Source organism: Manacus candei, unplaced genomic scaffold, assembly GCF_025592945.1.
Source record: "Manacus candei isolate 608988 ecotype Guabito, Panama unplaced genomic scaffold, ASM2559294v1 h1tg000003l, whole genome shotgun sequence".
In the NCBI taxonomy this organism is placed as follows: domain Eukaryota; kingdom Metazoa; phylum Chordata; class Aves; order Passeriformes; family Pipridae; genus Manacus; species Manacus candei.
Window position 1 is genome coordinate 9,970,545 of NW_026138051.1, and position 24,742 is coordinate 9,995,286.

Genomic DNA, 24,742 nt, shown 5'->3' on the forward strand with positions numbered 1-24,742 from the left:
GCAACCCTGCAGATCAGGAGCTACAGCTGAGCATCCTGCCCAAGAGACAAAGTGCTGAAGGCAGGTGTCATGTGGACTTTGCCCCTACCTCTTTGACAAAGAGACTCTGAGCTTTCTTTAGAGCATCTTCTGGCACTGTCGACTGGACAGTCCTTCTCTGTCGGCCGATGACTGAGATCTGCACAAAAAAGGGGAAGACGTTGTCAGTGCAAACTGCATCTTCAGGGCTTGACACTCGCTTTAAATGAATGTGGTGGGCCTAAATCACCAGTGGGTCATTTTGGTTTTATGTGTCACTACTGCAGCCAAAATTAACATGTGGTTAATGGTGGAAGTTTTCCAAGGTACACAGGACCGGAGACGAGTGAACCTCAAACATGGGAAACAGCCAGTGCAAACTCACAGACACATCTTCGATCGGAAATATCAGCAGGTCCCGGAGGGGATCACTGTAGATCTGAACTCTGCGTTGAAGGATCACGTTCTCATAGTCCAAGGGTTCCACCACTTTGGTTTTTTCCTGTAGGAAAAGCAGAAGATGAAAAAAAATTACGTATATATAATATCTAAAATAACCAGTAACAAACATCTTGTGCTTAATTAGCCTGATGATTTCAAACTGTGTGACTGCTGGACTGGCTGTTACCTCAGCACTCTGACACTCCTGTGCTGCAGGTAACCACCTGCGAGCGTGGTTTGCAGGAGGGAAATGATGGGTTAAGTTATTTGTGTCTGGTAATAAGCTATGGGAAGAAACAAAGCACTGTGCTGCTCTCCTCTCAGCACAGTCTCTAATTTCTTAATGGAGCAAGAAATCCTCCTGGACAGTCCATAGCTTTAATAGCTGCAAGATCCAGCATCTTTATGTTTGAGCAGCTCATCTGTGCAGCTCAGAAGAAATATGGGCTCCTATGCTGGCTCTGCTCAGCTCAGAGCTGGTTGTGCTTGAGGAGGAGATGAGAGTTGTGCTCTCTCTGGAAATGTGCCGCAGGCGGGATGAGAGCAGGCCTGCTGCTACGACTGCCAGAGCAGGAATCTCACCCCATAGAAGGAAGAACAGCATCCCCCTGGAAAGACAGGAAAGCCCTCTCCATAAATTGCACCTCAGACACAGCCAAAGGCTGGAAAAATCTGGAGCCTAGTTTTGTTCTTACTCACATTTCTGGGAAGCAAAAGGAACCTCTCCAAAGTCTCAGGAGTCAAAAGTAAATCTACTAGGAGAGCTCCATTACATTCATTATTACACTCATTTCGTATGTGTTACAAGTCCAAAAAATGAAACTTAAAAAAATAAGAAAAACACAACTTCTGAAGTAGGCAAGTGCCATCTCAGCTGCCCTGACTGACTTCAGATTTCATGAGCAAGAGTCAGGCCCTCAGCATTGCACTGTGAAAAATCAAACATCACACCAAAAGCCAAACCATGACTCTGTATAGGAATGGTCACAAGAAAACAGGAAGCAAATTCTGACACATCAGCTTTGCCTTGTTTTGAGTCTTGACCAAAATCCTGATGCCTGACCCTGCCACAGACAGTGTTTATGAACCCCTCCCAGCAGTGCGTGACGCCACGTGCCTCTGGAGATGATGCCACGTGCCTCTGGAGATGATACTATGAGCCTCTGGAGATGACAACCTTGCACAATGGCATGTTTGGACTCTCAACCCTCGTGGGAGGAACACTGGATGCTTCCCTCTGGGCAGCAAACTTTACCTGCCAGTTGAATGGCTTTGCTGGGATGAACTGTTCACATAGACCAGAGCTAAAGACAAGACCAATAAGAGGTCTCTTGCTGATTCAGCACAACCTGCAGTCTAAGAAAATGAGCCCAAAATGAGGACAAAAGGCTCAGCATTGTCTAACACCACTGAGTAAACAGCCACACCACCAAGAGTACAAACAACTCAATATTTTCTGTGACATGAGATAAGCCAAGAAATCAAGGTTGCTCTTCCAAAACCATTTCTAGCCAGAGGTTTCTGCCCTGTGCCTTTGGCTCCTCAGGGTCTGGGATGCAGTAATGAACATCTTCAAGGCCTTTGCAGCAAATGTGATCCAGGGTTTTGCTTTAGTGACAACTGAGCATCTCCTGTGTTGAAGCAAAGCTGATGCTGGGACTTTGGAGAGGCAGTTGTCACATTAGAGGGTAATGGCCCCAGGCAGGAGCTATTTGGAGATAGTCATATTTTAAGCTTGTTTTAATCTTTTTCTGAAATGTTGCAGAAAATCTTTGTATGATAATATCTTCTCATATACCAGCACCTTTAAACAACAACAACAACAACAAAACCCCAAACAAACAAAAAAACTAAACAAAGAATTGTAGAAAAAAAAATCTTTCCATTTTTGCCATATCTGGTAACTGCTAAAAAGAGAATAAAAATCCAGGGTCTGCAGCAAACTTGAACAGTCCTTTAGGCTGGAGCAGCAAAGGCTGCCTGTAGCTTCCCTTACCCAAAGGACCAGCCCCACTGAGCAGAGGCTATTCCTCTATCCCAGGTGCATGACTGGTGCTTTTAATAATTGCAAAAAGCAAAACCAAAATGAAAGCTTTTCCCCACAGCACTTCAGAAATGCAAGGCAGGTACCTTTTAAGCTGTGTTTCCCAGCACTGCATCCCAGCAGCAGAGTGACATCCAAGCATCTCTCTGATGGGGGACAGCACAGAGCCTATGTACAATTAAGGCCAGTTTTACTAATGTAAAGGATGCCTGGGTCCTGTGTGAGCCTCCAGGTAGAGCAATTTCTGCACAGCCATCCACTGAGCACCTGCTCTGTCCTGCTGCTGGCTGTCACAGAATCATTAAGGTTGGGGAAGACCTCTAAGGTCACCAAGTCCAACCATTAACCCAGCCCTACCAGGTCCACCACTAAATCATGTCCCCAGGTGCCACATCTACACATGTTTTTAACAGTTCCAGATATGGTGGTTCCACCACTTTCCTGGGAAGCCTGTTCCAATGCTTGACCGCCTTTTCAATGTAGAAATTTTTCCTAATATCAGATCTAAACATCCCCTGGCACACCTTCACTCTGTTTCCTCTTATCCTATTGTCTGTTACCTGGGAGAAGAGACCAACCCTCACCTTCCGCAAAGAAGCTTCTACTCTTGGCTGGGGAAACTCCTGCCTCAGACAGTTTTGCACCCAAAATATCTTTTTTCCATGCTACAGAAATCCAGTATGGATTAGCTTAGATACCTGAAACAAAGTTCCCTTTGGTTGCCCTCTGAAAATTTTGCTTCACTGCTCACAGAGTCCTGAAAAGAACCTCACACGCCTCAGATTACCAGTGACAAAGACAAAGGTCCATCGGCAGAGAGCCCATGCTCAGTGCCAGAGCATCCAGGGACTGCTGCCTGCTCCCTCAGCCATGGGGGATTTGGGAACAGGGTGGCAAATGCTGCCAGCCACACTACACACAGAGCGTTTCTTCCTCCTGCATCCAAGACCTGAGCTGCACGGGAATTTAATAGGAAAATAAAAAGCCCATCTGAAAAACAGGACTCTGAAAAACCCAACAGGTAGATAGAGAAAAGGAACTCATTTACTCTCAGTTAGTCTCATGCTCATTAAATGCTTAACTGAATTTGGTTAATCATCTGAAACACTGGTCTTAATGCAGGACAGCACTTCTGAAAGTTTGCCAAGCTTTGCAAATTGATGTGAAATAACAATTACCTATTTGAAAGTCTCGGGCCAGGTGTCCCCAAGGCTTGTCTTCCCCACAAGACCAGGCAGGACCCCATGGAGTCCATATACCCACTAGGTGTATGGCTCTGCTGACCTCTCAAATTTACCTCTCTTGCTGCTGATCACTGCAGCAATCCTGGCAAAACTCAGCAGCATCAGCGGGTTAAAGCAGTGCTATGAGCACTCACATCAACTTCCCTCTCAACTCACTCCCCACAGCACCTGTAACAGGAAATAAGATTCCCTCTAAGACCACAGTGCTGTGGCTTTGGGAACACTGAACTCAGGCCTTCTGATCACACAGTATTTTAGTCCTTTTTTATTTTGCAACATGGTCCTGGAACTAGGACTGTGTTTCTAAAGATGTCCTTTTTAAAAGCTGGGGCTTTGAATAACATTTTTTTTCTAGCTTTGACACCAGCAAGACAAAGTCCTGGCTGTAATCCTCATGGGACTCAATGACAACTAAAGGATAAGGACTGAAAAGGATCCCACATCCTCACATGAGAGGTTCCAAAACCCATGCAGCACTGCCCACCACAGATTCAAAAAAAATCCTTAGAACTCACTACAGCCCTTCCAGTCTTGTGAATTTAATAATATCGGAAAAAAATGTGTTGTGCAGGCTGGTGCTGTGATCTGTATCCCACAAACCAGTGCTGGGCCCTGTGACACACAGCTCATAACCCAGGGAGCTCCAGGAAAGTTGTGCACTGTCACCCAGATGGGTTCTGCAGCATCCACAGGCAGGCATTTCTTCTCTGGAGTTGTTGCAAACACGGTCTCTAGAGCTCTTCTTACCCAAGGTGTGCTGATTCCCTGTCTCAGCACACAGCAGCCCTCCATCACCTGCAGCTCAGTGTCACACACCCAGCACACCACCCAGTCTGCCACAGGCCACAACAGGAACCACAGCAATGTCTCTAAAGAGAAGCCAAAAGATGCAGGTCAAGCTGTTTGTTAGCAAAGAAGCTGCTCACAGAAGGACATGGTCTGTGTCCTGCCTGCTGTCAAGGAAACAAACTCCTCCATCCATCCTGAACTGTGCAGGCTTGCCCAGCAGGGCCAGGCATGCTCCTGTCCCTGCAAACAGACCTGTGGAGTAAGGAGGGAGCCATCCCAAATATTTTTTGCCTTTTGGCCCAGCGGGGTTGGAGTTAAAGCATTAAATGCTGAAAATCAGATTTCAAAGTAGTTTTCCTGAAGAGCTTGGTTGAAGCACACACCTCCTAACATCCTGGGCTCAGACTGAGCTGCCCAGTGCTGTCACAACAGCAGATGGCACCCACCAAAGTCATTATGAAAGCAGAGGAAAAACTATTACACTAAAGTAATTAGAGTCTTAGAAACCACAAAATCCTCCACAGGGGAAGCCAATACTGAAGTACAAAGAAATGCTGCCAGTCCAGCAACAAAATCAATCCATTTCTGCAGGAGAGACTGTGCAACACTGTCAAAGGCATCCTGTGCTCTCTGGCACACACACAGCAGATATTCACCCAGGGCAGGCACTGGGATGCTCCTCAGGCTCCTCTGACCTCCTGTGGAACAGCAGCACTGGCAGGTTGGAGTGAGCTGCTCTCTCCTGTGGTTCCTGTGGATCCAGCACCTGAGCACACTCAGCAGCAGCTCCAGCCCAAAGCATCACAGCCCACTGTGCTGGGATAAAAAGCAGACCCATGGGAAATACCTCAAGTAAAACATAAACATGATTTTAAACAAGGATAACAGGAGAGTAGTGCACCTTCCCACATAAGCCTCTCTTTAAAAAAAAAACTGGTTCGAGCCCAACACACCAACACGAAGCCATGTGGAGCACAAGGAAGAGGATCATCTGTGTGCTGGAGACCCCATCCATGCTGGGTCACAAGGTTACACTTGGACAACTGCACAGGCAGAACAACAGCCTGTCTATTGGAGTATTGACTCCCCACCACAAGCAACTTGGCCGGCATTTTAACAGGAAATTCAATGAAATTACTTCAACAGAAACATGCCCACAAACACCAACGCAAGGCTCTGCCTTTGGCCAAGCACGAGCACAAAGAGCCTGGCACAAGGGAAACCCCCAGTGAGGTCCTTGTCCTCAGTGTCCTGCTTGTCCCACTGCCCTCTGACAGCATGATCCCAAAACCCTCTGGACAGAAACGAACAGAGAGAGAGCAAAGGAACAGTTTAGCAAAGGGATTAACCATTAACAAAGAGGGGGAAACTTCAGAAGTCAGACTGAATTGTCACCTTTCTGCATCCATTCGCAAAGCCCATAAAATTCCTCATATTTGCTTTATAAACAAAGGCTCATGATGACAGCTGGGGATGTTCATGTGGGGAAGTATAGGAAATAACATTTCTATTTTAAACTTTTAGTGCCTGAAAAACAGTAGCCACCTGTCTTCTAGTGTTCTGCATTTGAACACCATACAAACATGCCAGTTTGTTATATGATTAATGTTTTTCTGAGGTCCTTTTCTCCCAGAATTACAACAGGTATAACCCAGGTGATGTGAACGTTCAGAGAGCGAAAGAAAGATGTTTTTTTAAAACAGCAGCCAAAGGAAAGCTATGAGAAAGCTTTTGTATTTTCAGTCCTTTCAGTCTGCCTCTCATTTAAAGCAATATCCAGAGAGGAAAATGGCAAAGCCAGCTGGTTTGGCTCCACTGTAACCGGTTTGATGGTCACTTTGCAATGACACAAGCCCTGCGGTGGCTGCCAGCACACATTATCTGTTGCACAGAGGAAGCCCAGCCCAAGAGCTGAACCAGGCTCGACTTTCACTTCTCGTGGCACTAACAGCCAGCACAAACACTCACACAGCCCTGCAACGCTTCCTCCTGCCTCCCACTGAAAAACTTGCGGGTTCAGCAGCACCTGACACGTGGTGTTTTCTCACAACCTCAGAAATGAAGACCTACCCAGTGTGTGCATCCACTCCAAAGCAGCAAGAGAGACAACTGAGATGAATATTAACAGTGCTGGTTCTTTAGAGTAGCTGAAGAGAGAAGAGGAAATAGCACAGGCCACATGTACATCTAAATGTACACATAAATACATATATATATCTGAGTACATAACTGTTCCCCGAATTTTAGCAACCATTCTACAGCCTATTTGCTGCCTCACCTGTTGCAAACCTGTAGTGCATTTACATGGAAAGACAGGCGAAGCCCAAATTTTAAAACAAATCCTAAAGGGCCAATTAGGTGAAATACAACAGAAAACAAGAGGAAAAGTCAATATGGGGAATTAAAAGCTAAAGAGGGTGGGGAAATGGAAGCATACGACTACCCTTTGGATACACTTATAACAGTCACATCACTTCTGAGACAGGAAACAGCCCTTGGCAGAGGGACCACTTCCCACTGCAATATGCAATCTGGAGATGTGAGGATACCTCAAAAACAGGAGAGAGAACTCCCTATTTTCTTATTTTGCTCATGAAACCTTACAGTACGTGGGAGAATTAAAGTGATGCCTGGGAACTGAGCAAATTCACTTGGCAAACTGTATGGGCATGTGGAATTGAGCAATTTCTATCCATAGAAAAGCTCTTCCACAGCCAGGTATTTAGAGATCAGGTCAGGGCAAACTCAAATTGTGTGGTCTTGCAGAGCTTTCTTTTTTTTATTATTTCAAATTTGTGACTGTTCACTTTTTCCACCTCCAATTCCTGCACTGCCATCTGATCCTCTTTACACACTCTCATTCAAGCTTGCAGGAAGGCTATGGAGCTTCATCTACAAAATCTGAGACTCATGGATAATTCATCATTCCAGGATCCTGGGTATAAGAAAGAACAACGAAAAGTGGCAAAACCCAGGTTTGGCCATCCAGCACCTGGAACCACCCTGTGCAAAGGCAGAATAAAGTCTGTGCCTAAAAAACTTTGCATTCAAAAGCACAGGAGAAAGGGAAGAGATGGAAACAGACATCAGGGGAGGAAGGGCAAGCAGGGAGACAGTGTGAGTCAGCACATATGGCAGCAGTCGCAACACGACACAGCCTTGCTGCTGCCAAGAGGTTTGTGGGCTCCTCAGCAAAGCCACATTTTGGGAAGAAATCAGCAGGGAGGCAATGAGGCAGCTCTCAGCAGGTGATGGGGAGTTTGTGTCCATGAGCCTGCTGCAAACCCAGCAGGTTGGATGTAGCAGATGCGCAGAGATGGGATACGGTAAAACCACAAGGATGAAAAATAGTTGATAAAGCTGGGTATGAGCAGGCCAAAACTATTTTTACACTGGTCAGAGAGAAGGAAGGTTAAATAGACAAGAGGAATGTCTTGACAGGAATCCTGGCTGTGCTGAAGACACCAAAACACTGAGAGACCACAGGAGAAACATCTGCACCTAGGACAGGAAGAGGGACGGGCTGTAAGGTGGGCATGCAAACACATGAAGCATCTTGTGAAATGGAAAGGGAGGGAAATCTCATCAGAAGGAGGAGGAGCAGGGGCCACGTCATGGGAAGCAAGACTTGTGTGAAGGCTGGGGCTGTGTAGCTGGGAGAGGCAGGAGATGGAGTCAGGGAGACCAAGAGGGGATAGTGGAGAAGGTGTGCGCTTCAGACAGGAGGGGAGCCCCACGGGCAATCAGGAAGGGAAGAGGTGAGGAGAAGGAACCTGACAGGGAGTGATCAGGTGCCAACATAGCTCAGAGCAATGCTCTGCACAGCCCTCCATGGACAGCAGGCGAGCAGCCCCTGAAACAGCTCCTGACAGCTCTGATGTGCCACTGCCAGGGCCCCAGCTGCCCCACGGGCACTGCCTGCTGCAGGGCAGCCTGTGCTGCACCCCACTCCCTGCTCACCCAGGTCCAGCATCCCAGAGCAAAGCTGGCAGAAATAACTTGCAAGGATGCTCACAGCACGTGGATGCACAGGGATGTTTTGTGGCCCTGAGCACCAAGAGGAAAGCAGGACACAGACTTGCACAGGCTGGACCAACAGACAGGAGCAGATCAGTGGCATGCCAGGCCTCCAAAGGCTCTCCCCACCCTGTAGCAAACAGATCCTCCCTCAGGCAGTGTGGGCTCCCCACCAGTTGTTAGGTGATGCCTTCAGCAGGGTACCTCTGCACTTCCTTCTTTCCTTGCAGTACTCATCCTACCCTGGAAACAAATGCTTCACCAGCTGTGGCCCAGGAAAGCAGACTCTCCTTTGCCTGGTCCTCAGCACCCCTAGAGCAAATTTCAGGGCTCACTTTGTCTCTTTGTCACCCAGAAATGGGTACACGTGGCAGAGGAACCCCAGCAGCTGGACAGCAGGAGACACAGCTGCAAGTGCATCATTTCCAAGGATCTCATGAGACAGGAGTTTGGGTGAGTCCCCATGCTCCCATCTCCATATAGGAGTTATGTGCCAGTCTGTGCCACACTCCAGCTCTAAATGCAGTGCCAGTAGCACAAAGCTGCTGTACCCCACTCTTTCCCTGCTCTGTATTACATGGGATAGGCTGTGTCTGACAGGAGCTCTCAGAGAAATAAGAAGCCATGTGGCAGGGAAGGGGAGGATGGGTGCACAGTCCTGGCACCCTGCAAGAAAACACTTGCAGTGGAAATGACTCACTCTTTCCATCTGAAAGCACGGAGCAAAAGCCAGCCCCCTCTCCTATGCTTCCCTCCACCCCACTCAAGTTCTGTGCAAACCAACCCACAGCTCTCCCCTCCTGCACCGATGGTCCTGGGTGGCAGCAGAACCTCATTTTAGCACTGCAAATGGCAGACTGGGTTCTGGCAACCTGGATGTCTCCTTTTTCAGAGTAATGCCCAGTTCTCTAGTGACAAAGTGCCTGCAGTTATCAGCACTGTCTCCGAGACAGTGCAGCATCAGTGTGAGACATCAGCTTGGAGAAGGCTTGAATGAACAGTCAAAAAGTTGATGTCAGTGTAGACAGGCAAATATTTACCTGTCATTATTAGGCTAGCAAATAAAACAAATTCAGCCCTTGAAGCGCCTTCAGATTGGCTTAGAAATTACAGGAAGTCAGGATAACCAACATATGACTTTTCATTTCCCTTCCACTTACTCAGAAGTGGACACCACACTTCACAGCCTTTAGCAGATCCCATTTTGAAGCTGAGTTCTGCAGCCACAAGGGTCAATAACACTGTTTTTTTCCTGAAAGCTTGAGATTCTTGCATAATCACTTAAGCAAAGGAAACAGAAAGCAGCTGCATTGCAATGAAGCAGTGAGAGTTCACAGCCCAACTGAGTGGTTCAGCCTAGAAGGCAGTGCTGCCACTCCAGCCCACCTGCACTTCATCTTCACACATCACCTCTGAAAAATGATGCCTTGAACAAGTGCAGAGTCATCAGAAAAGCACTGTTGGTAGCTGGGGGCAAGGCCCATCTCTGGCATGAGCACACACTTGAGGAGATCCAGCACTGTTCTTGCACAGGCAGTGGTTTAGGACAAGTATCTGAGATAGCTTTCAGTACCCTATACCCCTGTGCTTGACCTTCCTCGGGACCTCTGAGTGCTTCTGTGTGACAGACACCAGTGCCAGCTCAGTACAAACTCCTACAGTGTCTCCACTTCCCAGGCACAGCACCTGAAGCCCTGAGTCCCTGCCTGCACAGGTACATCCTGGCACACATCCAGCCCTTCTCCTCGAGGAGCAGAGGGAGGGATCAGAGTAGCTCTACGTCAGCCAAACTGCACCTGCATCCAGCTGAGCATCTGCCGCAGAGCATGAGATGTGAAAACACGTCATAGCTTTGATTTTCTCCTCCAAAAATAATAGCGCTGATAGAATCTGGCAAAAGGGTACTGGTTTCTGTGGGACAGCTGAAGTTCTGCCAGATAGGACTCCTCAAAACATTCTGTAAGCACAGGCATGCTAAAAAAGGAAAACAGTAATTACAATGACAATAATACATGTTATTTATTTAAATTCTTAACTGGAACATCCCGAAGTGCTTTTCAGATGTCACTTGTATTTCATCATTTATTTATGTAGTATCAGTTTTATATTTAGCATCCAGTTCCATAATAGCCAGCTTCAGAACATCTTAAAGCAATTAATGGCACATAAGCAGAACCCCTCCCTTTCCTGTCTGTCTTAAACTCTTGTTTTTCACTAAGAAACCACTTGCACATGGGGCCAAGCCAACTGCGCAGCTGCTGCCCGAAGGGGAGGAGGCAGAACACTCCTCATCGAGCTGGGACGGGGTGAAGAGACTTGTTCAAGCCCACAGAGCAACACTGGGGAAAAATGGAGCAGGAAGTTACAAGATAGTTTTGAGTTGCCTCAGCAACACAGCAAACACCCCAGCCGTGCAGTCAAACCCAAAGATGTCAGCGGTGGTTTAAGCAGCTCAGGAAGTTGTTTGTCTCAGCCTCATCTATGCTCCATTTTCTGGCTGCAGGCATTGGATACAGGTGCAAACAGCTGCAGCAGCTGCAGAGTTAAACTCTGTTCTCCCCAGCAAATGCAGGAGGGGCTGTGGATGGGCTCTGTGAGGCTTCAACCCACCCATAGACAAAATGCTGCCGTCAACAGAAACACCTTAACGTTTCCCCCGGTACAGACATCCATACAAGTTCCAGCATCATGCAACAGGACAAGGGAGTGCTCAGGGCTCCCCAGGCACAGAGGGAAAGGCAGAATTGTGAGGAAAATCTGTCTGAGTCCAGCACAACTTTCCTGGAGCCCCAAACTGCCATGGAAAGTGGTTGTCTGTCGGCAGCTGGGTTTGCCTCCCTGAACACCAGGTCTGCAGGCATTCAGTCCACCCCAGCCAGTGCTATCACCTCCCTCCAAGAGATGGAGACTTCCTTTCCCTCTCCCAACCATATCTCTTCTACCTGCCCCTATCACAAACCCAGCTCCTGCCAAGTCTCTCACGTCCCTGTGCCCCTCCATCCCTTTCTGGCTGGCACAACACTTCCCTCGAGTCCCTGCTCCAGCTAACCCTCATGTCCCCAAGGACTGAGCCACAGAGCCATGGGCTTGGCAGGCTGACAGAGCCCTGGCGGACATGGAGTCAGCTGCCATTCTGAGCTGTGGCTTCCTCCAGACCTCTGGGAGATGGGCCTTGCTCCTCACACAGACACTGCCATCCAGCCCACATCCCAGGGTCCTGACTCCTGCCAAAACAGGTACGTGTATGGCTGCTACGGAGCAATGTACAGCACTCTGCCATCACCAGGTCCTAATACTGCACAGGGGAGACTTTTCTGGCCCCACCCATGCAGTGTCCTCACTCTGGGGACAGAGGGACCAGGCTGCAGAGGGGATGTCACCCAGCATGGAGCCAAGAGCAGGATGAGAGAGCACTGTAGACCAAAACACACAGTCTCCTTCCAGATGCAACCACTCCCCAGGAACAGCCCTGTGACAGGGGATATTAATAGGGAGAGAAGAAACTGCATTTCAGCAAGAAAGGAGAGAGGGGTGAGAAAGGGGTCAGGAAGAAGTAGCCCTGACCCCATTAGAGAAGCAGCGGGAGGCAGGGAAAAACTGTAAAGATAAGTGAGGGCTGTGTTGAAGGAAAGAGGAGCCAGCAAAGGGAGAGCTTTGATTTGTACTTTTTAAGGGAATGAAAGAGATGGAAAGAGTTGGTGGCAGGGAAACATATTCCAGAATTTTTAAGATAACAGCAATGGTCACAAAGGTATAAGAAACTACTCTTTTCTTCCTTGGACAAAGCAGGAGTGAGGAGGCCAATTAACCAGGGATGCTGAAGCACACATGTGCCCCATGCCTGGCTGCTGTTCAGCTCTGTGTGTGACCGTGACTTGCATTCTCAGGCCACAGAAATGTCAAAAGCTTTGTGCATTTTTGCATCATTAGATATAATAAATCAGCGTGCAAAGGGCTAAGTGAAATGATGAAAGAGCCATCCAGCTGCATACAGAAAAGGACACTACACTATACACTACAGCAGGTAGTCCTGGTTCAAATGCTCGTGGTCCTTGGGGGAGATATCTACAAATATCTCCAGACACAGAAGAGGCTGAAACAAAGCCCAGGAGCCATCCCCCTCCCTGGATTCTGAGTGCACCAAATCCCCACTGCATTGCTGGCATTAGCTGCAGGCACCATCACCAACCATCTGTTCCAGGCGTTTCACTGCATTGACAGTGGTGGGTCGGGGCAGATGCTGTCAATGCAGGGACACCTGCATTTTTATGATACTGTCCTTGGCACACAACAAACCACTCTCTGCCTAGCCCAGCAAGTGCTAAAACCCCAGCTAACAAAATGTGATAAGAGGTACACACACGTAAGGCCTGGATGCTTTGTTCTTCTCCTAGTGCTTTTCCTATAATGGGTGGGAGGACACACACATTTAAATTATGACTTAGGAAGGGTAAGATTTAGCGCCCATCAAAAGCTTGTCATCGACTCCAAAAGCCCTGAGAAATGGATACACTGACTGGAGCTCCTCCTGCAGCCATTCCTCAGCACACAGGCATTCATGGGGAGCAAGAATTGCCCCATCTCTTCGGGACTGGGTATCAGTAGGAGATATGCCAGAGATTTGGCCACAAATAGCTGCAGAGGTCACTTGGAGCCTTGCTCTTCTCCATCAACCCATGCCCCTCATCCACTCCACAAGTGGTGTATCTCAGGCAGGAGCAAACCCAGCCACTTCCCTGGCACACGTTGCCCAGGGCCATGCCACGGCACTCAGCCAGCACTGGGCTAAATCCAGCCCCTTACAGCACACGAGCCCCAAGTCAGGAAAGCATGTGATTAATTCCAAGAATGCGTTTAAGCATTTTCTTGAATAAGCCCCTGTGAAAAACAGTTCTCTCCGCAAACACTTCCACAGAAGCCACCCCAGCCAGCTGTGGTGGCCGGCTCTGGAGGCACCCGGCCACAGTAGGCAAATCCTGCCCTGGCTGAACCAACTGCAAAGCTCCCACCCACTTACACAGGGGCAGAGTTTCCTCCCATGCCTCATACATGTCTCTTTCTCTATGTAAATTGTGCAAACACAGCATGTTGACAACCCCCAGGGGGAACATGCATATATTCCGTGTCTCTCTTGAGCGCCAAGATCACTACAAACGCTGCATATAAACAGGCTTCACATTGATCAAAGTGAATTTAGCTTATTAAAAGAGGACTGTATGCAGAAAGCTGATTTCCTCTGCATGAGCATAAATTGAGGCACTAATAATATAGTTTAAGCTGAAAAAAAAAACACAGAAAGAACAAAATGCCTTTTTGCCTCCAGTCAAAACCTTCTTAAGTATCACTATTAAGGCACTTTTTATCTCCTTTTTGTAACTGACTGAAACTGAGCCACCCATATGAACCCAGCCCAGCCAGGATCAAACAAAACCCATCTCCTCCTGGCACGCTGCCCACTGTCTCACGGCGAGGTTTCAGGGAGCACATCCCACAGCACCACATAACACAGAGAGCAGACACTCGCCTTGGATACCTCTGGATGGCAAGGATCGATGCAGTTGTTTGCAAGCAGAGGTTCTCCCACACTTGCTGGGAGTTTCTGTGCTGGCAGAGGTGTGGCCAAGAGCTGAGTGTGCCTGGGTGCCACCAATCTGTGCCCTGGGGTGCCTGGAGATGCTCCACTGGGCTGGCTGACACTCAGTGTGGGCAAATCCTTTGCAGCTGCTCCTTCTCAGATAAGATGCTCTGGCTCTGCACCCTTTGTAAATCTCTATGGCAAAGCAGTAAATGCATCTTTAGTTAATCTGTATAGAACTGATCTAAAGAAAATCAGAGTAATTGTGCAAGACTTAAAATTGCCACCAGATGAGTAGGTTTGGCAGCACTGTGGGAAAATGCATCATCTGAGTTTTGTCAAGTGCTTGCTGCTCTGATCTCGTGTCTCCCACACATTTTATTTCTCTGTCACGACACAGAAGATGACACCTCTGGAAGACTTGCAACTGGCTTGAGACACAGCTCTCTCCTTGCAGGAGCTGAGCCACTGCTGAACATCACTTCCAAAGAGAGAGGGGAGGCACAGGGAGACTCTGTCTCAGTTTTGGCCTTACAACCACACAGAAGCAAGTGACCACGTGCAGCTGATCTGATCCTGAGGCAGAAAGAAGAGCCTTTGCTATTGTCCTGTCAGTGCCACAATACTTGAGATCTCATTCACACACATGTGCTCTTAAACGGCTCAGCTCTACGATGCCCCACTGCACTTCATGGAGAGGTGCACAGGCACCTCCATCAGAACGAGGACCACACACCTGAGCACACATGTGCATCCTGCTGACAAGTGTCTGAGCACTGTGACTGCTCAGGTCTCACATCAGCCAGTGACTTGGAGCAGGGTTCTCCTGCCCTGCTGCTCAACTTTCCCATTATTACTCAGCAACATCCTCAGTGTGGAGAGCATGGGAGGAGGGAGATTGCATTGAAGGTCTGAGCCAAAATCACCCATGTCCCTCCACTGGCAAAGGCCCTGGCTGCTCTCCTGAGCTCTAGTCCAGGTGCCTCTCCCAGGTATCATCAGCACTTCAGCTCTGAAGTTGCACTTCTAACACAGTATTGTACTGTTGGTGCCCCAAAGTTTAAGTTGCAGGTCATCTCTTGGTTAAGAATGGTTTAAGTTATCACACTTGGGCTTTGACTGCTCCTTTCTTTAATCTAATCCTAAAATTTTCCTTTATCTTCTAGCAAGTCATTTATCCCACCTGCCAACTAATGCTTTCACTAAATTTGTTTGTTTAAACAGTGACCTTGTTTGTCAATTAGTCTGCCAAAACTCCATCCCCAGCTGTAATCAGTAGCGCACATCAGGGAGCTTTCAAAGCTGAAATTGATACAATCTGCCCTGCAGCTTTGGGAAGAAAAGCGCACAGAGAGAACCCGGGTTCCCACACACCCCGGCTGCCTCCGGCACCCCAGGCACTCTTGATGCTGCTCTGCAGGGCTGTGCCTGCTTTCAAGGGATTCCCACTGAACTCTTTCCTCCAAGCCCAGACCTCCCCTACACAGCCCGTCTGTGAACGTGATGCAAGGCCAGAATGACGGCTGGGACACTGGAAACAGCAGCAGAGCCCAAAGTGAACTGTACTTCATCCTTCCCCATCCTTCCCACAGGGCCCAAAGTGCTTCCCAGCTCCCCAACACGGCCTGTGCTTACTTTCACTACTACAGCTCCAGGTTACAGCTCCGTTTAGACCACGGCAGGAACCGCTCTAACTGCATCCTAGCAGCTGGTCCAAAGGGCAATGGGCGAACACGGGTACTCCAGGACACCTTGGAAAGGGACAACCTCCCCTCGCTGCTGATGTACAGCCACCACCATATCCAACACTTCCCTTTCACAAGCACAAAGGAGCAAAGCCCTGCCAAAGTCAACAACCAAACTCCCATCAACTTCAGTCCAGCTCTGCAAATCAAAGAGAAGCATAAATACTCTCCTTGCACCAGAGAGTCATAAATGGAAAACCAGGAACAGAAATAAGATGACACAGGCTTCACTGCACCTGCAGGGCAGCACTTTTGGAAACGCAGTGTTGCAGACATCACTCTGGCTCAGGCTGGCCATGCAGGAGCACGGCGCTCCTGGCTGGAGATGCGTCTCCTTTAATGCACAAATTGTGGCTCTGTACAGGCTGACCACTTCCATGTTAAAAGCTTTCTTCACTGACATGTTTTCATTTATGAGTATTTCATTCACTGACTACAAATGTCTTCTTACTCCAGACGGTTCCTTGTCTCAAGGAGTGCCCTGAATCCAAAAGTGTTGAGCTTAACAAACACATTGAAAGAGCCCTATAGTGCCCACTCCTCCTGTGGATGAAGGTGTGTGCTCTGGAACGTGCAGCATTAGCTCTGCTCCCCATTCCTTCATCTCATCCACGCTCACCACCACAGATCCCCACGCTTTCAGCTAGATTGCCCCAAGGCAAGCAGACAGACAAGGCACCTGACAGGATCACAGAGGGACAGGCAGGGTGTCCCCTGGGGCCTGAAGAGCATTAAACTACTCACACGCTTTTATTGACTTTTTATTGACCTGCTGTGTCCAGGCTGCAGGAAGGGGATGGGATCCTGCCAGGCAGTCTCTAGTGCAACTCCAGTCTGCTTCAGAAAGTCCCAGCTCGTGGGACACACAGAACCACATGGTGCCAGCCTGCTCTGTCCAGTCACCAAGCACCAGCCCCTGCTCCCCACATATCCATGGGCCATTGGTGAGCTCAGCACTGCCTCAGGGTGAGGCACAGCTGGGACCACAGCCTGCTGGGCCCTTCGATCTCCCCCACGTTGCCCATGGCAAGGAGGAGGCAGATGGGTAGGGGATGTGCACCATCAGCACCAAGACTGAGCCTCACCTTGGGATCAGGATCAGAAACTACAAGCTTTCAGTCTCCCCCTCTCTCCACCGTCATTTCCCAGAATCCTCTCTGCACCCTCCCAACAGCCAGCACACCAGTGCACAGACATCCCTTCCTCACAGGACAATGCACTAACAGATGGAGAGGAACCACCTTTTCTTGGAATAACCTGAAAAGCATGAACCTTAACCTTAATTACTGAGGGTGGCAAAAACGCCCTCTGAGACAGTCCTATAACCTTGTGCCAGCTCCATCCCCACTCCTTGATCACTGCAGTGTTCTTACGGCTCTTCCTAGTGATGCAGAAGTGCTGGGATTTATCCATTGCTATTGAACTGCCAAAAGCAGGAAAGTCTGCCAAGACCTAGGGATCAGAGACACCTGCCCTCATCCTCCTTTGGCACTTGGCTGCCAACACACCAGGCAGCACAGCAGCTCTGGGGATTTGCCTGCCAGAAAGACAGAGAAGTTGGCAGGGGCAGTGTGGGCAATGAAACACTAGAAAGGATCAGAAAGAGAGTGGCTGCTGATGGATGCTGGACTCTGACAGCTTCTTTCGGTTCCTGTTAGGGTTTTATTTATTTTCATCTAGAGTCCCACCCATCCCTTCCCTTTCTGACACTCCCACTCACCCCTTCCCTCCCTGAGCTTCCTGGCACAGGTGCCAAGTAACCATTTGCCTGTAGGATAACAAAGCTCTTCTGGTCCTATACACACAATTTCATTTTTAATCAGAGGTTCCATCAGCTTGTACAAAACATTTGTCCCTGTGTATTGTTGATGAAAGAGGGAAAGCAAATCACATGTAAGCCCATAAGGATCCCTGAACAACCGCACATTGGAAGCAAAACTAGCACTAGGAAGTCAGACTGGATTATCACCATGGCTTTTTTACAGCTTTAGAAATCAGTAAATTTTCAAGAAAGCTGTGTTTTTAAAAGATTTGTTCAAACCCCTCAATTTGTTTAACAGCACAAGCCATTTAATCTAATAGTAGAGAACTAATAGGAATTATTCCCTGAACTTGTACTGCACTTTCTGCATATCCCATTGACTAACCTTCCTTCCATCAGTGTCAAGGTCAAAGTTGATTACATGCTAGAGTAATTCAATGAGCACCAGTGCAATCCATCCAACAAAGCCCTGGGAAGCTGAGCTGACCCCGGCATCCTCCCAGGGCACAGCGCTAACGTTTGCACAGCTGTGAGCACAACAAAGACAACCTGCTGCAGCATCCCACATGCGGGGATGAAACCCATCTGATAACGCACGTGACGTTCACCCCAGACACTGGAGCGCGATTCCCGGGATATTGCGGGCTCCCGGCTTACGCCAATGCCCGTGCCTCTCTCTCACCTTGCCAGGCCGTGCCCTTCAGTCCTGCCCTATCTAAGTGCCAGTTTCACGCTGCCTGCACCCTGTGGAACGTGGGCTCTGTTACCTGTTCGCTCAGTGCCCCGCACCGACAGATTCCCGTTAATTCTTGCTCGCACCACCCAGACACTAACTCACGCCAGGTGGATAAAGTGCCGCTTCCCTGCGCTCCTCTCAGCTTTGAGCGGTGCTGAGGGGCGCGGTGACGGCAGGTGGGATGGCACGGCACAAACACACGGAGAGGATCCCAAAGAGGGATCCCTTCCCCATCCCCTGCCTTGCCCAGCCGCGCCCGCCCATCTCTCGCATAGCGCTTCCCAAACCCTGCCCCGCCGCGCCCTGAGCATCCCCCGCTCTGCCCAGCGCCGACCCAGCTCTGCCCCTTCGCCGGCCCCTACCCAGCCCCTTCCTCTTCCTCTCCCCGCGATCGGCGCATCCCCTGCCCAGCTCTGCCCCTTCCCCGGCGCATCCCCTGCCCAGCTCTGCCCCTTCCCCCGGCGCATCCCCTGCCCAGCTCTGCCCCTTCCCGGGCGCATCCCCTGCCCAGCTCTGCCCCTTCCCCCGGCGCATCCCCTGCCCAGCTCTGCCCCTTCCCGGGAGCATCCCCTCCCAGCTCTGCCCCTTCCCCGGCGCATCCCCTCCCAGCTCTGCCCCTTCCCGGGCGCCGAGCGGGCTCCGCGGCCCCGCCCGGGCTGTGCCCGCGCTCACCAGCACGAAGGAGCTGCGCACCGCCTCGGACACGCTCTGCCGCAGCTCGGCCGCCGTGCCCGGCTTGCTGAGCCGCTTCGTGAACTTCCTCACTTCCGACATGGCGACATGGTCCGAGCCGAGCCAAACCCAGCCGATCCGAGCCGATCCGCGGGCTGGTGCCTCCCGCTTCCCTCCCTCGCTGCCGGCGGGCGCGGCCGGGCCGGGGCGGGCGGAGCCGCGGGGCGGGCCCGGGAGGGTCCCTGCTCGCCCCGCCCCGCCCGGCCCCGCTTTGTCCCCGCCGCAGGTGCCCCCGGGCCGGCCACGGACACACGGAAAGCCCCGGGCTGGGGCGGTGCCTCGGCCCGGTACGGCCAGACCGTGCCCCCGCTCCCCGCAGGGGATGCTCCCCGGTGGAGCTCCGCGGACGCAGCCCCGGTTTGCCCAGGCAAGGGCACAGGTGCCGGGGCTCACCCGAGGGCAGCAGCCTCCGGCTGAAGTGGCTGGACACTGAGAACGATACCCCGCGGAGGGTCGGTGCCGAATGGGACACCGGTCCATTTGGGCTGGTGGTCTCCGTGTGGCTCTGCCCAAGGTGCGTCGCCGCTCTACAGGCTGTTCCTGCAAGGCTAAGCTGGATCCAGGGCAAGATCTTTTTACTGAGCATCTCTGTTCTGGTTGTGGCTGGGATAGAGTTAATTTTCTCCACGGTAGTTGGTATGGGGCTGTGGTTTGGATTTGTGCTGGAAACAGTGTGGATAATTAGGATGTTTTCGTTACTGCTGAGAGTCAAGTGCTTTTCTGCTCCTCACCCCAAGCCCACCAGTACAACAAGGAGCTGGGAGAGGACACAGCCAGAACAGCTGACCCAAAGGATATCCCAGACCACATGCCATCATATTCCTGGTATAAAGCTGGGGCAGAAGGAGGAAGTGGGGACTTTCAGAGTAGCTTCCTAAGTCACGCCTGCTGGAGCCCTCCTTTCCTAGGGATGGCTGAACACTTGCCTGCCCATGGAAAGTGGTGAATTAATTCCTTGTTTTGCTTTGCCTGTGTGTGGGGCTTTGCTTTACCTATTGAACTGTCTTTATTTCAACCCATGAGTTGTATCACTTTTACCCTTCCAATTCTCCCACCCCCATCCCACTGGGGGGAAGGGATGGAACAGCTGGGGCTGAATTGCCATCAGGGATTAAACCAGAAAATCTCCAACCTATAGGGTTTGCTACAGGAAAGTGCTTTGATGAGAGAGGCCACAATCCCCTGTGCCTGCCCAGCTGCAAAAGCAAGAAGTAAGGATTTAAGAGAAGGTTCCTTAGGACTTAATTCCTCGTCCTTGCTACTTTGTCATTGTACACTGCTTTTAAGGATTTTGAAATTACAACAGAGAGCCGCTGATCCTTTGTTTTGTACATTAAAGCCTTATAATTTTTTTTACTTATTTCATTGTGTTGTATCTTCACAACAAGACGCTGAATTGAATAGTTGCCATATAGTCATACGCTTGAGGAATTTACACACATTGTACCATATGGCTGATTAAATACTATCTACAAGGATCTCACTGGAATTATAAGCACGCTGTAAGTCACACAACATATAGAGAAATTGTTTTGATTATGGGAGCCAATCTGTAGGGGGTAATGAATACAGCTATTATGATCCAAGCCATTCAAAATGTTATTTGTGACTTCTAAAGCATGCAAGCCAGTTATTGTTCTGCTTTTTAGCAGTTCACTGAAGGGGCAGCAGACACCATTTCATATGAAACATTGCTCTGATTTTTTACACCAGAGGCAAAACAAATCCAAAAGTTTATTGTTAATTATCAAATATCTATGAAATGAGGGACAGAAAAAAAAAAAGAGTTGATGAGCTGGAGAATTTGCATTTTCACAAAGCTTTTCAAAACCTAAGTTAAGAAGCGAAAGCCTTTGTGATGCACAATTCCAGCAGCGGTGCACTGAGGTTCACTTCCTTATCCCCACACCCATGAACTTTCTTGGAGAGATTTTACCAGCCACTTCAGATCACCACAGTACACAGCTCTAGAGACTGCACTGCAATGAACTGGCAAATAAAATTGTTAGGTCTCATTCACCTGGCCTCAAGAGGACAGGTAACATGATGTTTGTCACAGAATGGGGTAGCCCTGTTTATCCTGGCTGCTGGGGAGAACCCCTGGCCCCTGTGGCTCCTCAGAGCAGGCTGGGCACTGCAGGAGAGCACAAGCCAGCACAGCACCAATGACTGGAGTCAACACTTGTGGTAGAGCCATTTCCAGACATTTAGGAACAGCTCTGAGAACCAGAGTGTTTGTCCAGGGGCTGAGGAGTGACAAGTCACTTGACAAGAAATAAAATCCTCCCTAAAGCACCCACCCCATTTTTTATCCAGTCAGAAGCAAAGGGTTCCTACTAAGATTACAAGCTTGGTTTGGTGCCAGCCAGGGGCTGCATCTGATCAGCTGCCCATCAGCATCCTACTCAACTGAGCTTTGCAGCCAGGGAAGACCAGTGAACAGTGGAGCTGTTTTTTGAAGCAAAGCATGAAAACAAAAGGAAAATAGAAGCAATGGGAAGGACACATCACATGAAAAGAGCTCGCAGAAAGCTATGACTCCCTCTTGGGAACATCAGAAACATCAGAATAAGAGTCTCAAGCACAAGGAGTGTTAAGGCAAGACGACAGCAGCCACAGCACTGCTGCGACGGACAAGCCCAAAGTTGCAAGGATTGTAGTTTTCATCTCCTTTTTTACAGGGAAGAAAGGCAGCCAAGAACACACATGGGCATTCTGGAGGTGCTGAGGAGTTACACTGCCTCAGATGACCAAACTTTCTTGAACACTGTCTACCATGGGGAACTCACAGACTCAACTGTGCTAACATTTCCACCTTTCCATTGAGGCTACAGACTTGAGGTCCCCGATGTCACTTTGATCCCACACCTGCCTGACTGATCAGAGGGGGAACAGCAGCACCAGTTTGTAGTGCTCAGTGAGGATATGCACTGGAAGGTACAGCTAACCTGGCTGAAACAGCTCTTTTTGCCACCTCCTCCCCAGATCTGCTGGACAGCACCGACTACAAGAAAAGAAGGTTTGCAGAGGACACTGCATTAGTCTGATAGTAGAATCCTTCCCACTTACCAGAAGCACTATAGCACAGAGGATGCATCAAGGAAAAATATCTTTTTTGTTTTTTTTTACTAACATCTATCAGTGCAGCTCACACAGATATAAGGTCTGGAACCACATATAAGGGACTCCAGGACCAACTCTGCAAACCTCCCAGAGGTGCTGAAGGGTTAGTGGCAGGCTTAGGACTTAATTTCTCACAAGCCATCCAATATAAAAGACACTTAATATTATTAGCCAATAATCCCATTTTTCTCTGCCTTCACTGGTTATCTGTGGGCCTTTTAATCACCTGCAAATGGCCTGTCCCAGAAAAATACTTACCTATGGGATCAGCCTTAAGCAGGTGATTAACCAAGTGCTTTACTGCATTGGAGAGGGTCCTGCATTCCTGCAGGGAACTGCAGGACTCAGTAACCCAGATCCAGATGTGCTTTTTTGCTGTGCAGGGAGAGGATTATAAATGCCACTACGTCTTCCATTTCCCAGCTTCAAAGTTCTTTTTGAGATACAGATGTGATATTTTAATGTATTTCAAATACTTAAAAATTTTAAAAAAACCAAACACACCAAAAAGTAGCCTTATGATTACATCTGCACATTTACCTCTCTTGACAGCAAAGCCAAGATGCAGACTGCCCCAGGTCCACATGCAAAGAACTCCTTGAGCAATGCTTTTTGTGCAGCTTGTGCCTCCTTGCCAAAACAAGGGGAAAATGATGTCCTCAGCTGCACAGGCCACCAGCCAGCACTCCTGGTGTGCTCAGGGGACATCCAGGTGTGCCACCAGGACAGGTATAAACACCGTGCAAGGCTGGGGATGGCAAGAGCAGCTGGTTGGACCCCACAGCTACAGCTGCTCTTCCCTCTGTGCCACCTGTCCACGGATGAGTGTTGAGTGTCACCCATCCCTAGAGGTGCCAAAGGGACTGTCAGTGAGTAGCCACTTGTTGGCTTCTCAGGCCTGGGAAGGCAGGATGCTCCAGCTGTGCAGCAGGAAACTGGTCCTTAGTCCAGGGCTGCAAAGTCCTGGCGTTGAAGGGCTGCCCTCTGCTGACTCACCCTGGATCGCGGGTGAGGGCTGCAGGAACCCACTGCACTCGCTGTAGAAAAGGAGAGTGCCGACAGCTGCTGCAAAGCTGCTGCACCAGCACGTCACCAACGGGGTCACACAGAGCAGCAACAACACTGCCTCGACTGTCTCACTGCCCGTGCAGGCTCCACCCCTAATCCGAGGGAGCACGGCATGGCAAAGACACACTTTCCCTGGCGCAAGAGCAACTTTGTTAAATTGGGGACACTTTAAGAGACAGATGTTTGGGTCTGTCCTAGTGTTTGACCACTCTGACAGGAAAAAAAAAAAACCAACATTTTTTTAATATTTATTTAAACGTATGAATGTCCTATATTTCATTTGTGCCCACTGCCTCTGTGCTTCCACTGGATACCACCAAGAAGTCTCTATCAGTCTTCTTTACCCCATCAGGAATTTATACACATGGGTAAGATCCCCCTGAGACATCTCTTCTCCAGGCTGAACAGCCCCAGCTCTCTCATGCTCTCCCCATTTGTCAGATGCTCCAAGCTCTTCATCACCCCAGCAGCCTTTTGCTGGACTCTCTCCAGTATATCCTTGTCTCTCTGTAGTGGGGAGCCCAGCACTGCACGCTGATGAGACCCCTGAGCTGTTGCCCCTCTCTCCTGCACCCTGGATCACACCAAAGCAGATGGCAGTGATGGCAGGAAAGCACAGGGTTTGGTTTAAGCAGTAGAGCTGTACTGTAACGAAGCAAAAGCCAGCTTTTGAGCACTCCTCTATCTATCTTCCTCTGCTTGAAGGCTTTAAAGATCACTTACAGTAACTGCCATACACGAGAGGATTACTAAGATCTCACACAACTCCCATGAGCATCTCTACCTCGGACAAAGAATGCAGGAATTAAGAGGAGGATACACACCGCTGCTGGACATCCCCATTGAGGTCAAAATGCCATTGCTGCCTGTCTCAGCCCAGTATTTTTCAGGCAGGACAAGTCTGTGAAAAGGCAGAAAAAAAAAGTGGTAAAACCTCCCTGATGTTTGTTTCCTTGTGAGGCCAATTGGAAAACAACATGAGGGGATCACCATCGCTCAAATAAATCTATTTCACAATACGCTCTACAGAGTCAAGTACTGCACTTAAATCAGGCCAATAAAATAATCTCTCACCTTTTCAAAATTTCCTAAGAGTGTTTACTGTTCTTGAATGTCTGTTTTCAGACAGCAAAACAAAGCAGTCAGTTCCATAAAAGCAGAGTCTGTTGAAGACCACAGACACAAACTGACCTAAGCAAATCCCAGTAGGTCTAAAAAAGACTAAAATGACATTGAGACATTTAGATATACAACCAGAAGAAGTAAGTGGAAAAAGAATGCAAGACATGAGGAAACACTCTGTGAGGCTGGTCAAATGGGACAGGTCACCTAGGGAAACTGGAGTATCCATCCCTGGAGACACTAAAAGCCCTGTGCAACTTGCTCTGACCTGGGTGAGCAGTGGGGATTGGACTAGAGCTCCAGAGGACCTTGAGTAACGTGTGATT

At 49.3% G+C, this 24,742-nt stretch overlaps 1 protein-coding gene across 4 annotated transcripts in view; it reads right to left on the reverse strand.

The window, feature by feature from the left end:
- Positions 1 to 19,238, reverse strand: part of DOCK11 (dedicator of cytokinesis 11) — a 79,555-nt gene extending 60,317 nt beyond the window's left edge. For all 4 annotated transcript variants that reach the window (XM_051783823.1, XM_051783832.1, XM_051783813.1 and 1 more), the window contains exons 1-3: positions 19,044 to 19,238; positions 404 to 520; positions 89 to 178 (exon numbers count right to left, since the gene is read on the reverse strand). In XM_051783823.1, coding sequence (XP_051639783.1) covers positions 89 to 178; positions 404 to 520; positions 19,044 to 19,145 — 309 coding nt within the window. In that variant the 5' untranslated portion in view covers positions 19,146 to 19,238. The remainder of the gene's footprint in view (positions 1 to 88; positions 179 to 403; positions 521 to 19,043) is intronic.
- Between the last annotated feature and the right edge of the window lie 5,504 nt (positions 19,239 to 24,742).